We start from the raw sequence: 17933 nt of genomic DNA, 5'->3' as shown, positions 1-17933 counted from the left end.
TCCTGTTTTTGTTCTAGTCCCTTTTTTCCCGGTTTTGACCATTCTGCCTGGCATTCTGAATCTTGTGACACTACCCTGGATTACTGACCTCTGCTTGCCCTGAGCCTGCCTGTCACTTATCCCTCTGGAACCGTGTCATTACGCACACCTGGTGCCCATTTCTCTGATTTTAATTGTATAAATGTGCCCTTTGGTTCACACCATTGGGCTGTCGATTATTGTTCCAATGTCCGTTGGTCGTGTGAGTACCTGTGCTGTGTTTTGGCTTTTGTGCCGCTTGTATTGCACAGATGATTTACGGGTCTCGTCCCGTGTGGTATCATTGTGTGCGTGTATTTATTCAAGGTACTCCTCGGTCTTTTGTTTTGATTTCTACACTGTGTTTTGTATGTGTGTTTGTATATGTGTTTGTTTGGTCTTCGTCCCTGTGCCTTTACATGGCACTCTGTAATTTGGGGCAATAAAAAACCCTATTACGCATTCCTGCGACTGTCTCCCGATCCCTTTATTCCATCGTGACAATGCCTGTCATTCTGTACGTTTCGGACTGCTCTGGATTACTGACCTTTGCTTGACCTGTCGTTTGCCTGCCCCGTTTTTGTAATAAACTTCTGTTACTTCGAACTGTCTGCATCTGGGTTTTCTCCTGAGTCGTGATACTTACTGTACATTCATCGAGGTGGACGGACAATTCCATGCCACACCATCTTCCGTACTGCTAGTGAATGAGTGAGTTGTCGTCATAATGTACACCATAATTTGTGTCGTTTCAGTCATGACAGTTATTCAGACATCATGGACAAACCAACAAAGTGGTCCCTTAGACCTTTGACTGCTGTTTAAAAGAACAGTATTACAATGATCAATCTGCCAACCAGGGCATTCAAGTTGTTGCTTGATGGATGTTTCTCAATTTTGGAATTTAGGGATCATCTACCTCAGCATGGAACCACAGTAAGTCATTTCACCAACCAGTGCAAAATACAATGTAACATTTGGACCTAATGGAAAAATTCACCATTGTCAAATGCATTCTTCTTCATAGCTAGGCTGTGTTTTGTAATCGCTCTGTTTTTATCCCTATATCACTTTAACCAGTTATGGCACCAGGTCACTAATTTTACAACCTCATTTTACGACCCCACTTACAGGAGGGGGCCACTTCCTCCCCCAGGCAGGCTCATGTCCAGTAATCCCATAAAGCCCTGTCTGTAACCAACTAATCTGTTTACTAGACATCCCATAAGAGGAGACTCTCACCAGTCCCCACAACACCTTTCACCTCTCACCAGGACAAGGGGAGGGACATTTACATCTGTAGATCCTTATTTACTGGCATAACGGCCCGTTCCGGTTGGACACACAGCAGCACAGAAACTCTCCAGATTAAATCCACTGTGTATTTCATTAGCATGCTACCTTGTTGTATGGTTCTGCCATCTCGTGAGAATGTCAAAACACGGACATCCTCGTGTTATCATGTGGTCTCAGCTGGGTCACAGAAGTGAAATTGATTTTATTTATTTTTCACTTTTTCTATTATTGTTGCATTGTTTAAAGGTGAACATGCAAGTAAGAATGTCCTTGTACTGTGTACAGTACACCACAATGTGTTCCTGTCCATATGACAAATAAACAACTTGAACTTCAACAATTACCACCATATGGGAGTAATTATACACAGAGACCAACACTTGTTTTGAAAAATGTAATGAGTGCTTATTTGGAGGTTTATTGGAAGAAATGGCTCTTACAATACTGAAAAACAAATCAAAGAAAGCTCTTCACCAAACATTAATTTAAATTATGTGTACAGCAACTCTTGAGAATCATAGCATCAATAAAGAACAGGTAAATGTGTACAGTACAACCTAGACATTTTCTGACTTCAACAATCAGAACTATAAAAATGTTCTACCTTTACCATAAAGACATAAGAACATGTGTTTGTGTTGTTGTGATGTGAATTTCTATTTAGCACCTGGAGCTGTAGCATCTCTCTAGATCTGGCATGTGTGTCAGCCACATGTCTAGACTTGGCTGTAGGAGCCAGGGAATCGATAGTTGGAGTATGATGGTGCATCTTTGGAGTCACCGCTGGAGGCTGCAGGGAGCAGCAAGAGCCCTGTAGTGACATCTTTTTTGCAGCGATCCATTGCCTCCTTGTACGAGATCTTCTCTTTCGTGATGGGGTCAATCAACTCTTTGGTGTGGGCAGACTTGTCTTGGAGGTTCTTGGCTACTGTGCTGTTGATTATCTTGGTGTTAAGAGCATCTTGGACACTGATGCGACCAGCTTTATGGGGGTTCACCAGCCCCCCAGTCAGGTACTGTGCTTCCATGTACCTCACGGCACTATCCTGAGGTATCCAGCCTTTCTCAGCCGCTTGCCCTACTGCTAGACGCTCCTTAGTCACAGGATCCTCCACTCCAGTGAAGGCCTTCTGAGCATTCAGCAGCAGATGCATGTGACTTTTGTCAATGAGACCCAGCTCAACTGCTTTGTGAACAGAGAATTTGTCCTTTCTGTTGAGGTCGACGATGCCACCCGTGGCTGCCTGTGCCTCCAGGAGCTTCTGGGCTGTGGTTGGGTCAATAAGGTTTCGAGTCAGGGCACTACGTACAGACATACGACTGTTGGTGGTGGAGTCCAGCACCCCAGAGATTGGGAAGAGCTCATCACCGCTAGAAATATTCAGGTTGCTACTGCTGCCATATCTATTGTTTGTGAGACTTGAGTAGGAAGACCTTAGTGATGATGGCATTGTGCTCAAAGAAGATGCCGCAGTGGTATTTGTCGGTGTCCTTGGTGTTGCGATTGGACCAATGTAAGGCTTTGGTCTGGAATCCCCAGCGACCAGGAGAGCAAATTCTGAGATAGGCATTTTACCCTCCTTGTAGCGGTGCAGATCGGACTGAGTCAAGCGGCCATCCTTTAGAGCATTCTTGACAGAGAACTGCTTTCCACTCTTGCGATCCTGCAGAATCGAGGTCTCCCCATCTGGACCCATTGAGGTGATCTCCTCCCAGTCACATTCTAGCTCCTGAAGGTGGATGTACTGGTTGCGGTCAATCAGACCCTCTAAGTAGGCATCATATGGTGACATGTCTTTGCCAGTCTCGGGGTCAAGGATGCTGATTCTAGTGGAGAGGTTGGTCTCTCTGGTGTGTGTCTCAGAGTGGTCATCTTTCTTAAGATTGTTCTGCAGCTCCATAATGTAGGTCTCCTTTTGGTGTATCCGGTCTTTTTCATCCAGGATGTCCTTCTCTAGACGTTGTACCTCAGAATCCATCTTGAAGCCCCTTTGCCTGTTAATCTGGTTTCTCTCACTCATCAGCTTGGATTGCAGCTGGAACGATATGCTTAAATCATGTTTCTCAGACTCCAAAGTCCTCAGTGTTTTGAGGAAGTTTTCCTTCTCTCTCATCAGGGAATCTCTATTGAGGGTGATGCTTGTTTCTTCATGAGAGGTGCTTGACATTGTGGTCTGGAGCCGGGTCACTTTGGTATTAAGCCTCTGGATTTCATCTTCTTGATCCCGTCTGGAACTTCTTTCCTGCAACACTAGATCTCTGAGATGGTCCCTCTCAGCCTCCACATTCTCGTCCTTCTCCACCCGAATCACCTCTTTATATACAGTCTTTTCAATGGACTTTTCCTTGCGCAAGATGTCCAACTTGATCTTCAGGTTTCGGATGTCCCTTTCCAACCGACTGATGTTGGTTTCCTCCATATCCATGTCTGTGCGTAAGCCACTGGTTAGTTTCTCAAGCTTGGGGTCTCTCTCCACTTTGAGAACTTCCTCAATAATGATCTTCTCCGCAATGGGTTGAGGGGTATTGTCAAGCTCAAGGATGCGAGATTTGATCTGTCTAAGCTCTGTTTCTACTTGGATCTTCTTTTGCCGGTCGTCCATCAGTGCCAAATTTCTCTCTTTCTCCTCAACCAGGACTCTCAACTGTCGAACTTCCAATTCCAGTTTTCTACGGGATTTAACCTCTTCATCCAAGTTCTTGTTCAGCTTTTCATACTCCAGGAGTTGTTTTGGATCCTTCTCAAGACGCACCACTTCCTGCATCACAATCTTCTCCTCTGGTTTCTGCCTTTCCACCATGATGTACTTGTTCTGCAGGTCAAAGACAGTTTCCTCCATGTTGCGTCGTTGCTGGATTTCCTCCCTCACATCTCTCCTCAGACGGTCAGCCTCCTTCTCCAGTAGGGGATCATTTTCATATTTGACTACCTCTTTGTTTACAAGCTTTGTCTCTAACTTAGACTTTTCGACCTTCCATTCATCTCTCTCTTTGCGCAGGCGGCTCAGCAGATCCAGGGTGCTGTCATATGAGACCCGCAGAAGTGAAACCTGATCATTCAACCTCTTGATTTCCCTGATGACCTCTGGGCTCTTCTCCTCTTTAATCACTTCGTGGGTCACTTCCTTGTACTCCGACTTGGGTTTCTGGGAACGCAGAGTTTTAAGATCTACCATAACTGAGTCGATTTCTTTCTCCAGATCAGTGTGGTTTCGATTAGAGTCGTGCAGCTCTTTCCTTAGCCTCACCAGCTCCACCTCTGTCTCAGGGTCCACCCTGTAGATCTCATTGACGATCTCCTTGACCTCAAGCTTGGGCCGCACCTTCTCCACTTCACTGTAGCGGATCTGGAGGATGGTGAGTTCCTTCATCAAATCACTGTTCATCTTGTTCTCCTCTTCCAGGCTGGTGTGGATAGTCTTAACCTCATCAATGAGTTTTGGGTCCTGTTCCACCCTCTTCAGCACCTTGGTAACAATCTTAGGCTGGATAGTGGGAATGATCCTCTCAAGTGTGTTGATTTGGCTCCTAGTGCGGAATATGTCATCATTGAGGGACTTGGATCTTAACCCCTCCTCTGAGATCTCGGTCTGAAAGGTCAGAACTGCTTTCAGCATCTCTGGGTCCTTCTCTAGTCTCACCACCTCCTTTTTCACTACTCGCTCTTTGATAGTCGGTCTCTTCTGTGCCAGAACTGTGATCTCAGTCTTCATGTGGACCGTCTCTGTATCTCTCACCTGGACCTCCTGCTCCAGCTTGCGCATCTCCTCTCTCAGCTTGGTGGCCTCCTTGTCAAGCTGGGGGTCCCTCTCAAACTCAGTCAACACCCTGGTCAACAGCCTAGGTGTGACATTTGTCAGCTCAGTCTCCCGGCGGATGATATTCTCATTGACAACCTTTATCTCTGTCTGGGTGCCAGAGTGTTTTATAGTCTCATCTTGGATTCGACTCTTCAAGGACACCAGGTCACCCTCTAGTTTGGGGTCACGGTAGTACTGCACAACTTCCCTCTCCTCCATTCGTTCCACACCTCTACGGCTTTTCAGTGAAATAAACCTCTTTCTGTATGTTGCTAGGTCATTCTCAGCATGGGAGCGCCTGGTGGTCTCATCCGCCAGCTCTCTCTTTAGAATGTCTGTTTCCTCCAGGTCTTTCTGCTGGCTCTGCAGCTGCCGCTGCTGTTTCACCTCCACCTGGCTCACCTTCTCTTCATTCTGTTCAGAGCAGGTAACAGTGGACAATATAGTTTAACCTATACTAGTGTTTTTTTTATAAGGAATTACAGAATCCACTGTGTTGATGTTTTACAAAGTAATTGTGTCATACCTGGGCAATTATGTTCTTAGCGAATCCCATCTTGTTGAGAAGCTGATCATTCTCTGCAGACACCTCTAAGTAGAGGTTCAGTAGAGCTCTTTCCTGAAACAGAAACATACAGCCTCTAGTCAGATCATGGATCTTGAATTAATGCCCAAACTTGAATGCAAATTAAGTCAACTATAGGATGAGGATTGTTGCAGTCTCTCAGGTCCACAATACCTTTTTAAGCACAGCATCAGCCATGGCGGATGTGTGACGTCTTTTGGCATCTTCATCATCCACATCTTTCAGTGTACCACGGTACTTATCAGATTTGGCCTCATACTCCTACGAGACATGGTGAATATTTATTTTCTCTTTTTAAGAACAACATTGACCAAAACCCTTCAACGGATATGGACATTTTTAATGGTAGCTCTGATTATATGTTTTTTTTACTCACATTGAGGACATTCTGCAAGTCACGGGACTGTTTCACTGCTAAGCCCACATCATCTGATTTCCTTTTTATATCCTCCACCACTCTCTGAAAAGAAAGCAAACACACAATAAGAACAAGAGAATGTACTGCAGAAAACTAACGATGTTCATAGCAGGGACAATTTTAGAGATAAAATAACACAAAAATAAACCCACAAACCTTCTGAGAGTTCTGCTTGGAATTAATTTGAGAAAGTCCATCACTTGGATTGATCGTATTATTAGGCAGGTTGGTCAAAAATACGTTCAATGATTGGACAGAGCTCTGGAAGCCTTGATTCTTATTGGTTGCCTCTTGTAGCAGAACCGTTCTATAACAATAGATTTTTTTATTAAGCATCAGTATATCATAGACCACAGAAGTAACCACAGACACAAGACATATAACTGTGACATAAAAACTCAGAAAAAAAGAAACGTCCTCTCACTGTCAACTGCGTTTATTTTATGTGTAAATATTTGTATGAACATAACAAGATTCAACAACTGAGACATAAACTGAAAAAAGTCAAAATCAAAAGAAACAGTCAGTATCTGGTGTGGCCACCAGCTGAATTAAGTACTGCAGTGCATCTCCTCCTCATGGACTGCACCAGATTTGCCAGTTCTTGCTGTGATATGTTACCCCACTCTTCCACCAAGGCACCTGCAAGTTCCCGGACATTTCTGGGGGATATGGCCCTAGCCCTCACCCTCCGATCCAACAGGTCCCAGATGTGCTCAATGGGATTGAGATCCGGGCTCCTCACTAGCCATGGCAGAACACTGACATTCCTGTCTTGCAGGATATTCACGCACAGAACGAGCAGTATGGCTGGTGGCATTGTCATGCTGGAGGGTCATGTCAGGATGAGCCTGCAGGAAGGGTACCACATGAGGGAGGAGGATGTCTTCCCTGTAACGCACAGCGTTGAGGTTGCCTGCAATGACATCAAGCTCAGACCGATGATGCTGTGACACACCACCCCAGACCATGACGGACCCTCCACCTCCAAATCGATCCCAATCCAGAGTACAGGCCTCAGTGTAACGCTCATTCCTTAGATGATAAACTTGAATCCGACCATCACCCCCGGTGAGACAAAACCACGACTCGTCAGTGAAGAGCACTTTTTGCCAGTCCTGTCTGGTCCAGCGATGGTGGGTTTGTGCCCATAGGCGATGTTGTTGCCGGTGATGTCTGATGAGGACCTGCCTTACAACAGGCCTACAAGCCCTCAGTCCAGCCTCTCTCAGCCTATTGCGGACAGTCTGAGCACTGATAGAGGGATTGTGCATTCCTGGTGTAACTCGGGCAGTTGTTGCCATCCTGTACCTGTCCCGCAGGTGTGATGTTCGGATGTACCAATCCTGTGCAGGTGTTATTACACGTTGTCTGCCACTGCGAGGATGATCAGCTGTCTGTCCTGTCTCCCTGTAGCGCTGTCTTAGGCGTCTCACAGTACGGACATCGCAATTTATTGCCCTGGCCACATGTGCAGTCCTAATGCCTCCTTGCAGCATGCCTAAGGCACATTCATGCAGATGAGCAGGGACCCTGGGAATCTTTCTTTTGGTGTTTTTCAGTCAGTAGAAAGGCCTCTTTAGTGTCCTAAGTTTTCATAACTGTGACCTTAATTGCCCACCATCTGTAAGCTGTTAGTGTCTTAACAACTCTTCAACAGGTGCATGGTCATTAATTGTTTATGGTTCATTGAACAAACATGAGAAGCAGTGTTTAAACCCTTTACAATGAAGATCTGTGAAGTTATTTGGATTTTTATGAATTATCTTTGAAAGACCTGAAAAAGGGACGTTTCTTTTTTGCTGAGTTTAGCTGTGGGACAGATGGGGTTCTCACCTCTCCTGTAGCTGACTGTTGACGTTGGCATAGCGGTTCTTCAGGTGTTTGACCTCTGTCTGCTGGCGGCGGATGTCTGGGCAGTACTCATGGAAGCCCTTCTGCAGGGAGCTGCTCAGCTGCTCTGTGGACTCCAAGTCCCTGCTCAGCTTCAGCATCTCGTCCTGCTTTAACGCTACATCCTTGCGCATGTTCTGTTTGTAGGACAAGGGAGAAACACATGGGACTGATCAAAGAGGATGGGTCAATCGAAACAAAACACTCACTGCAACTTGAAAGAGTCCATCATAATGACATGATGTGTGATGAACTTTAAGTGGTCATATGACTGAAATACTGTTACCTGAAGCTTCTGGATGCGTGTCTGGAGGACATTGGGAACATCAGGGATGGCAGCATCTTCAGCCAGCTGCTCTTCAAAGCCAGAGACTGAGTTGTCCACCGTATTGATCTGCCTCTCCAAGAACATGGAAGCTGTGGCTCTGGTCAAGATAAAAAAATTAGTGAGTGAGAATAATCTTGAGCAATTGGATGTAAATAAAATAAAAACAAGTAAAAAATCGGAACATATAGCTAACACAACCTTTACATAGGTTTTTATTTATTTCACATTGTAAACTAAATTCTTACTTTTTGTTGTACAGGTCACAGAGGACGTTGGTGTCGTCAAACTTGTTGTTAAGACCACTCAGTTTGAGGGACAGGGAGGAGGTGGTGGGCCCAAGGGGTTTCTGGGCTAGGATGGGATCCATATCTCTCTGGACCGCTGCCTTCTCTGCCTCCAGGTTCCTAACAGTCAGCATGGCCCTCTGCAGGGCAAAACACACCATGGATATCACACTCTGGAACCACACTGTCCATTATAATGATGCTATGTAGCAGGCTGCAGTGGTCTGAAATAAAAAAAACAATCCCTTCACCTCATGCTCCTTCAGCCTGTTGACCAGGTCACATGTGGGGTCACTGCGATCCAGAGGGGCCCTCAGCCGGCTCAGAATGTCCTTCTCACTGTTGTCCAGGTTCTTGCTGATCTTGTCCAGCTGGCTGGCCAGCACTGTGGTCTTTGGGTCCACTGGGGCATTAGCCACAGGGGCTGAGGACAAGCAGAGGGCACAGTGAGAAATAAGGGGACAGGAGAGGGCCACACTGAGTCTAGTCCCCTGTATCGACTAGGGTCCCACTGTGAGTTCAAACTAAGTGATTTCTGCTAAAGTTCTTAGCAAGTGGGGTGATGTTCCACTCACCTGCTCTCACTGAGCGCACCACCTCCACACCGGGGCTCCTCAGGGAGGCCATCAGAGTAGTTCTCTTTCTCTTCAGGTTAGAAAGCTCTCTGTCCAGACTGGACACACAAACACACATTACAGTTCACCTGGGATGGTGGTTAAGTTGAGTCATTGTAATAAGGAGTCTTTTTTTCTCTCTTTACCTTTCCACTTTCTCAAGGGCCTCGGTGTCTGGCGGTGGGACCAGGAAGCAGGCCCCAGGCAGGGTTTTGGTCTTCCCAGTGCTGGTCTGGACCTCCCAGTTCTCATCGTCTAAGTTGGACTTTAGCATGAGCTTCTCTGCTTGAGACACTGAGTCCTAAGGGTGACAGGAGTTTGCATCATTATATTGTGCTACAGCTGTCAATTGACAGGACATTAGCTTTTATTTATTTATTTATTTAACCTTTATTTAACCAGGTAGACAAGTTGAGAACAAGTTCTCATTTACAATTGCGACCTGGCCAAGATAAAGCAAAGCAGTTCGACAGATACAACGACACAGAGTTACACATGGAGTAAAACAAACATACAGTCAATAATACAGTATAAACAAGTCTATATACAATGTGAGCAAATGAGGTGAGAAGGGAGGTAAAGGCAAAAAAGGCCATGGTGGCAAAGTAAATACAATATAGCAAGTAAAACACTGGAATGGTAGTTTTGCAATGGAAGAATGTGCAAAGTAGAAATAAAAATAATGGGGTGTAAAGGAGCAAAATAAATAAATAAATTAAATACAGTTGGGAAAGAGGTAGTTGTTTGGGCTAAATTATAGGTGGGCTATGTACAGGTGCAGTAATCTGTGAGCTGCTCTGACAGTTGGTGCTTAAAGCTAGTGAGGGAGATAAGTGTTTCCAGTTTCAGAGATTTTTGTAGTTCGTTCCAGTCATTGGCAGCAGAGAACTGGAAGGAGAGGCGGCCAAAGAAAGAATTGGTTTTGGGGGTGACTAGAGAGATATACCTGCTGGAGCGTGTGCTACAGGTGGGAGATGCTATGGTGACCAGCGAGCTGAGATAAGGGGGGACTTTACCTAGCAGGGTCTTGTAGATGACATGGAGCCAGTGGGTTTGGCGACGAGTATGAAGCGAGGGCCAGCCAACGAGAGCGTACAGGTCGCAATGGTGGGTAGTATATGGTGCTTTGGTGACCAAACGGATTGCACTGTGATAGACTGCATCCAATTTGTTGAGTAGGGTATTGGAGGCTATTTTGTAAATGACATCGCCAAAGTTGAGGATTGGTAGGATGGTCAGTTTTACAAGGGTATGTTTGGCAGCATGAGTGAAGGATGCTTTGTTGTGAAATAGGAAGCCAATTCTAGATTTAACTTTGTATTGGAGATGTTTGATATGGGTCTGGAAGGAGAGTTTACAGTCTAACCAGACACCTAAGTATTTGTAGATGTCCACGTATTCTAAGTCAGAGCCGTCCAGAGTAGTGATGTTGGACAGGCGGGTAGGTGCAGGTAGCGATCGGTTGAAGAGCATGCATTTAGTTTTACTTGTATTTAAGAGCAATTGGAGGCCACGGAAGGAGAGTTGTATGGCATTGAAGCTTGCCTGGAGGGTTGTTAACACAGTGTCCAAAGAAGGGCCGGAAGTATACAGAATGGTGTCGTCTGCGTAGAGGTGGATCAGAGACTCACCAGCAGCAAGAGCGACCTCATTGATGTATACAGAGAAGAGAGTCTGTCCAAGAATTGAACCCTGTGGCACCCCCATAGAGACTGCCAGAGGTCCGGACAGCAGACCCTCCGATTTGACACACTGAACTCTATCAGAGAAGTAGTTGTTGAACCAGGCGAGGCAATCATTTGAGAAACCAAGGCTGTCGAGTCTGCCGATGAGGATGTGGTGATTGACAGAGTCGAAAGCCTTGGCCAGATCAATGAATACGGCTGCACAGTAATGTTTCTTATCGATGGCGGTTAAGATATAGTTTAGGACCTTGAGCGTGGCTGAGGTGCACCCATGACCAGCTCTGAAACCAGATTGCATAGCAGAGAAGGTATGGTGAGATTCGAAATGGTCGGTAATCTGTTTGTTGACTTGGCTTTCGAAGACCTTAGAAAGGCATGGTAGGATAGATATAGGTCTGTAGCAGTTTGGGTCAAGAGTGTCCCCCCCTTTGAAGAGGGGGATGACCGCAGCTGCTTTCCAATCTTTGGGAATCTCAGACGACACAAAAGAGAGGTTGAACAGGCTAGTAATAGGGGTGGCAACAATTTCGGCAGATAATTTTAGAAAGAAAGGGTCCAGATTGTCTAGCCTGGCTGATTTGTAGGGGTCCAGATTTTGCAGCTCTTTCAGAACATCAGCTGAATGGATTTGGGAGAAGGAGAAATGGGGAAGACTTGGGCGAGTTGCTGTTGGGGTGCAGTGCTGTTGACCGGGGTAGGAGTAGCCAGGTGGAAAGCATGGCCAGCCGTAGAAAAATGCTTATTGAAATTCTCAATTATGGTGGATTTATCAGTGGTGACAGTGTTTCCTATCTTCAGTGCAGTGGGCAGCTGGGAGGAGGTGTTCTTATTCTCCATGGACTTTACAGTGTCCCAGAACATTTTTGAGTTAGTGTTGCAGGAAGCAAATTTCTGCTTGAAAAAGCTAGCCTTGGCTTTTCTAACTGCCTGTGTATAATGGTTTCTAGCTTCCCTGAACAGCTGCATATCACGGGGGCTGTTCGATGCTAATGCAGAACGCCATAGGATGTTTTTGCTTGCCCTTTAACTTCTCAGAACTCTCACAATGCTATTCTATGAAGCTATTTTCTACCTCTCCATTGGTCCATTCACACAGGGACACCACAGGGGTGGGTTTGGTGGGGCGGAGACGCCGCAGCTTCAGAGGGGCGATGGTGCTGCTGAACTCCCTCAGGGCTACGAGGCGCTGTTCGTTCCTCTCTATCGCTCTCTCATCACCCTGAGGATATGAGGTACAGAAGATATTAGAGAACATATTGAAATAATGCTGTACGTCATAGAAACGACTGAACTTAGATACAAAGTATAAACCACATCTCACCTCAAGCTGTAGCAGGATCTCTGGGTTGTTCTTGTTGTTCAGTGATTTGGGGTCCAGATTAGAGTTGAGTCTCTTCATGGACTCAGACACGGTCTCTACATCCAGCTGGTACTGTAGGTAGGAACACACATAGGAGCAATGTTACATTGAGCCATGACAACGAGCCATAAGAAACGTCCTTTCCCAGGGTTAAGAGATGACTACCTTCCTGTAGTTGTCTATGTTGTCAAGGTGTACCTCCTGGCAGATACACAGGTTTAGGAAGCTCTGCCACTCGTTCTGCAATGCGTCGCTGTGTGCCTGAGACAAACCAAGCATATTGCCCCAGGGAAGATCAGAGTAGATGATGTGGTGAGTAACACATGTGGTGAGTAACTCAAAGTCCTATACTTAAGTTATTACAATGGGAAAGGTTTATATTTTGTAGCCATATAAACATACCCGTATTGTGGAGCTGGCAGGGTGCTTCATTTCAACGAGACGATCCCCATCCATCTGTAGCTGGTTGGTCTCGCTCTCATGTGTTAGCAGAGTGTTGTTTTTGAACTTCTCGTACTCCATGCGCACCCCTGGGGGGTCCAGCATGCGGTCGCTCCAGTCCTTCCTGAGGATCCTCTCCTGGTACTCGCTCAGGTAGACCAGCTCCTTACTGCAGCCCTGCATGTAGTCATACAGAGAGGCCAGGTACCTGTGTCTCCACAGGGAGGCCTCCTGCACCACACAGCATGGGGAGAGACAGATCAGTCACACCTGGACTATCTTATAGTCAACGATGGTTGAAGGTTCAAATACAACCACAACAGTGTAGCATTCTGAGCCCCTTTGACATGTCAGAGCCATACTTTAATGCACACACAGATGTATTACATAACTTCTGGACTCACCAAGAGATCTGTGTACTGTCTCTGAATGGTAGACAAGTTTGCCTGTGGACAGAAAACAAACCATGATAATCATTGTTTCGAGTTTATCCCTAGTTTTGGTGAGATTCAGAATGAAGAAAGCAGCGGGCTTTGTAGTCGTTACCGGAGACCCAGTGCTGCTGCGGTTCATTTGGGAGCTGTAGGCCTCGATCTCCTGGTGCAGGATGTTATGAGAGGCAATCTGCTTCTCCACATCAGACAGGTTGGGCCCGTACCTCTCTGCACTTATCTGCTTCTATAACACACAACACAACACACAGGTACAGTAAATCCTCTAGAGTTCAGCTGTATGTTTACCTCGACCACATGTCTTGTTAACTTTGTTTGTCTGTTTTCCCCCTAGGGATAATAAAGTTTTGTACCACTACTACTACATTGAGAAAGATATGTTACGCCAAGCAACTAGGAGCTAATACCAAAGGTTTGGTTGCACTAGCAGAAAGCGGTGGTCAACCAAAGTTGTTACATAATGGCAGGACAGTACCATCTTACGGTCATACTGGTCTTGAATAGAGTGTTACCAAGGATATGGCAGGCTCACTTGTTTCTCCTCCAGCACCTGAGACCAGTCAATCCTGGGAGTGAGCTCCACCTCCTGCACTGCCTCATACAGGTCCCGGTACATGGTACAGTCCTTTGACCAGCGGTCATGGAGGTTTCTCACACTGAGGACCAGAAAAAAAGGAGAAATAAGAGGCATATTGAAAGAGGGAAAGAGTGTGTGTGTGTGTGTGTGTTCTTGCTGGAACTCACTCAATCTCTATCTCTCCAGCCTGTGGGTGTGAAAGCTTCTTGGCCCGGTCCACATCCAGGAACAGATCCTTCAGCAGCCCCTCAGCCTCAGCTAGGATCTCTGTATTCTCCTTCTGGTGCAGTAAGGGCCTGTACTTCTTGTCATTCACTGTGTCCTGGAACAGAAACGGAAAGCCACTCATCATGACACATTTGTGTTGAATTGCACATTGATAAAATATCTGTGGGGGGATTGAAAAGTTTTTACTTGATCAAGTGGAATTAAGGGATGCGTATTTCATTAAGTTGGGCATTGTAACGTGTTAGGTAAAAGTGTACGTATAACTGTGTATGTAGGCAGTGTGTGGGTAGGGATGGTAGGACCTCTTACCACAGCCATCAGCTCCTCAGAGCGCAGCACATTCTTCTCCACCTGGTCTGCATTGCTCTGCATGCGCGCCACCAGCACAGCCACATCATTACCTTGGCTCCTGGGAAGAGAAAAGACAAACCTCCATTCACATCAGTGTAATTGGCACATTGTTGAAACTAGTAGGCCTATCTAAGAGAGATCAGTAGAGCAACCTGAATGTTCAGGAACCAGACTCCAGGTTTGGTAGAATAGTCAAAAATGAGAACCAGACTCCAGGTTTGGTACAATAATCAAAATGAGAACCAGACTCCAGGTTTGGTACAATAATCAAAATGAGAACCAGACTCAGGCAGAACAAAAAGTATTCCTCAGCCTCCCCCATCCAACTCCACAAAGGACTGTCAATCATCTACACTCATCTAGCAATCAACACATCTTTAAGTCTGTATGTTCTTGTACTTATTGTTCTGTCATTCCTACTCGTAGTCGCTGTTATGAAAGTCAGCTATTTATTCGTACACACCCTCACATTGATAGATTATTGAGGAGTGTCCTCAGGAATTTACAGTGAATGGGTGACATAGCACATGGAATTCTACTGATGTCCCCATGAATAGCTTTGATCCAAGTTAATAGCTGATGAATGCAATTACATTCCAATGGGACAATAAATGAATAGTGATAGTGGGGGGAGAGATTTACTGTCATTTAGGCAACTGCTTATCTCTGTTAGTATATGTGGTAAAATGACAAAGTCCACATAGCTGTAGAAGCCATCTAGGTTTGGCAGACACATCCTGTCATACCCTGTCACATCCTAAAGAAGTTTAAAAGGAGTTAGATAATGCATAGCTACCATACCAAAGCAAACAGCACACACACATGTCAGGGTGAGTGGGAGTGTGACAGGCAGACACTAAAGGGAAACCTAAAAGTCACCCTGCTGGTTCTATAAGATAGAGAGCTGAAAAGGATCCAGACTCTACACCCTGTCGCTCCAAGACACACCCCAGTGTAGGAGTGATGTGGAGGGTGTTCCTGCATGTGGTGAGGGACACAGTGTTCAGTGATGTAAAGGAACTGAAACATAATCCTCAGATTATTGATTTATCAAGGCACACTTGAAAGGAACATAGTACATATTTCACAAAAACATATAATCTATTCATCTCTACGCAACTTTGTATATACACAAATCTGATAGAACCTGTTGAAGCAACAGAACACACAGTACATACCCTCTTCTCTATATAAACATAAATCCTGAGTGTTCCAGCAATGTAACGAAACACATTCCACATCTGCTGTCTGTCACTCACTTCTGTGAGATCAGACTTCTTCAAACAGTGCTTTTATGTGCTCTGGGCTCTTTGTTACCGGGCCAGGCCACTTTAGTGTAACATAGTATTATCCATCAGAGCTATTGTTGCTCTGTCTACATAATTAGTCAGACCAGCCATCTTTGAATACTGAGAGCGATGTGGAAGATCAATGCACCTTAATGTCACACCCCATTGCTAAAGGCACACATCAGTGGTTACATACAACACAGTCCAAAAACCAGTGAGATTACTCTTTTCTCAGTAAAGTTAACAAATTGTGACAGTTACTACAGAAATGATTGTCTTGTCTCATCATCAATCAGTGGCAGATAAGATTGATTTTACACTTATGTAAGGTAGCAATGAGGCGTTACCAATACTAAGTGCTCATAGATCAAATCTGATACTTCATCTAAATCATCTCCTGCATTTTCATGGAAAACTGCAGACTCTTAAAATACACTATCATTCCAAGTTGGACATAGAAAAGACCAGTCAACAAATGCTCACATGTGCAGTGGACTAGATTCCAGGTCGCCCCTACAGGGAATACAAGCAGGCTGAGATGAAATGAAAAAGAGAAATAAGAGACAGAGAAAAGAGAAGCAAAGAGAAGGAATCATGACACATCAAAGTTCAGGCAACGGAGGGCAAACTCACTGGGCCACTTTCACCAGGTCGTACTCCTTCTTTTTGCTGAACATCCTGGGAGGCTGTGTGTTCTGTCAGTCCCAGTGAAATGACCTTACTCCTCACTTCCCTCTCCTCGCTGTACCTCTCTCTGTAGCCGTGTCTCCTCTCTCTAGTTAAAGAGCAGCCACCAGCCTCAGCTCCACCCCAATGAACAGGTGTGTCATCATGAAGGCACTAGACCAGAGGAACAGACCGGGTAGACCTGTTCCTCTCTCCTGTTCTCCATCCCACTCTCTCTCTCGCTCTCTCTGTCTCTCTCACTTTCTCTCCATTCCTACACACCTGCATTCCTATCTTTTAATATATTTACTTTGTCTTACCTGGGCATAATCAATAAAGATAGTTTTGTTATAGACAATGTTGAATAGGCACTGCTTTTCTAAATCAAGGGAATCAACACTAAGAGATACACATTATTATAACAGTGTGATTCCTCATTGGTAGCCTTCCAATGGAGAAACACTGGAATGTGGCAGGGCCAGTCCCCTGTTAGATTCCAGGGTGCAACTCACTCACATTTACTGACTTCAATCAAACCAATCTAAATTCATTCCCACCTTGAAACATTGGAGATTGAATTATCTAGTAATGACATTAAACCACTGATTAGTTGTCATTACAACCAGAATATCTAGATTCTAGACATATTTGGGATGAAATGCCAGAACACCAAAAGGCTATAGTGTAATGCCAAACAATGCCCAAAGTTCACATGGCATAAAAACATATCCGACAAGAATCGGAATAGTTACTACTACATACACCTTTATTGAAGGTTGGGCACACCACATCCCGACTGTGCTATCCACCCAACAAGCAAACAGTGAAGGTCAATAATGTTTAGAGAGTATCAGACTAAGGGGGTGTGATCTGTGGGTAGTAATAATATCACAAAAATATGCAAGGAAAATGTAACAGCTTTTTGTAGTAATGTGATGACACCTATTTAAATGTTGTGTTAGCCTGACACGCTAGCCCACTACAGAAAGGGTGCAGTGAAACTGGACAAGTTAAAACAGGCCTATTTACAACAACCTAAGATAATAAACAAAACGTGACAAGCATTTGACATCACCATTGATCCTTTATTTTAGGAAGTCAAAACTGTGCAGACCAAAGTGAGTGGTCGTGCTGGTTTGCATTGTATTCTGTTTGTAGCTTAGCCATCGGGTACAGTATCAGACACTACAGTACAGTAGGTTAAAGTTTTTAGGCTTCTGAGTATGAGTGATTATCAGACACACGCCCTGTTGAATTACCACTCTTGGTATTTATATATATTTTTACCTTTATTTAACGAGGCAAGTCAGTTAAGAACAAATTCTTATTTTCAATGACAGCCTAGAAAAAGCGGCTTAAATGCCTTGTTCAGGGGCAGAACGACAGATTTTTACCTTGTCAGCTCGGGGATTGGATCTTGTAACCTTTTGGTTACAAGTCCAAAGTTCTAACCACTAGGCTACCTGCCGCCCCTAGTATAAGGAGTCAAGGTCTCAGAGAGGAATTCAGAGTACACTTACCGCTGAGGGAAGAGCTGGGTCCTCTGCTGACAGTAGATAGATAAACATTTATGAGTGTATGTGCATTGTGCCCTCAAAATCAAAAAATCAAATCAAATCCAATTGTGTTCATCACATGCTTGTAAAC

At 45.0% G+C, this 17933-nt stretch overlaps 1 protein-coding gene across 2 annotated transcripts; it reads right to left on the bottom strand.

Annotated features, from left to right (window-relative positions):
- Window positions 1–1712: 1712 nt before the first annotated feature.
- Window positions 1713–16404, bottom strand: LOC112259225 (envoplakin-like). Of its 2 annotated transcripts, XM_042327639.1 has the most exons (21): window positions 16254–16404; window positions 14290–14389; window positions 13920–14074; window positions 13708–13831; window positions 13270–13401; window positions 13128–13169; window positions 12685–12954; window positions 12448–12543; window positions 12244–12354; window positions 11995–12141; window positions 9384–9538; window positions 9199–9296; window positions 8875–9047; window positions 8585–8763; window positions 8298–8436; window positions 7955–8148; window positions 6275–6425; window positions 6077–6160; window positions 5854–5961; window positions 5641–5733; window positions 1713–5528 (listed from the first exon to the last, which is right to left on the bottom strand). In XM_042327639.1, exons 1-21 carry the CDS (start codon window positions 16295–16297, stop codon window positions 2031–2033), a joined length of 6093 nt encoding a protein of 2030 aa, XP_042183573.1. In that variant the 5' UTR covers window positions 16298–16404; the 3' UTR covers window positions 1713–2030. The 2 variants fall into 2 exon arrangements, with proteins under 2 accessions (XP_042183573.1, XP_042183574.1); XM_042327640.1 differs by lacking the exons at window positions 13920–14074; window positions 14290–14389; window positions 16254–16404 and having other exon boundaries at window positions 13688–13827.
- Between the last annotated feature and the right edge of the window lie 1529 nt (window positions 16405–17933).

The sequence above is a fragment of the Oncorhynchus tshawytscha genome, linkage group LG09, assembly GCF_018296145.1.
Source record: "Oncorhynchus tshawytscha isolate Ot180627B linkage group LG09, Otsh_v2.0, whole genome shotgun sequence".
In the NCBI taxonomy this organism is placed as follows: Eukaryota; Metazoa; Chordata; class Actinopteri; order Salmoniformes; family Salmonidae; genus Oncorhynchus; species Oncorhynchus tshawytscha.
This window is presented reverse-complemented; position numbering and strand designations above follow the sequence as displayed.

Coding starts and splice junctions, on each gene's coding strand:
- LOC112259225 (XM_042327639.1), bottom strand. CDS start 16,297: ATGTTCAGCAAAAAGAAGGAGTACGACCTGGTGAAAGTGGCCCA. Junction 9,539..11,994: donor GTGAATGGACCAATGGAGAG/GTAGAAAATAGC, acceptor TGTCACCCTTAG/GACTCAGTGTCTCAAGCAGA. Junction 5,734..5,853: donor CTGATGCTGTGCTTAAAAAG/GTATTGTGGACC, acceptor TTTCTGTTTCAG/GAAAGAGCTCTACTGAACCT.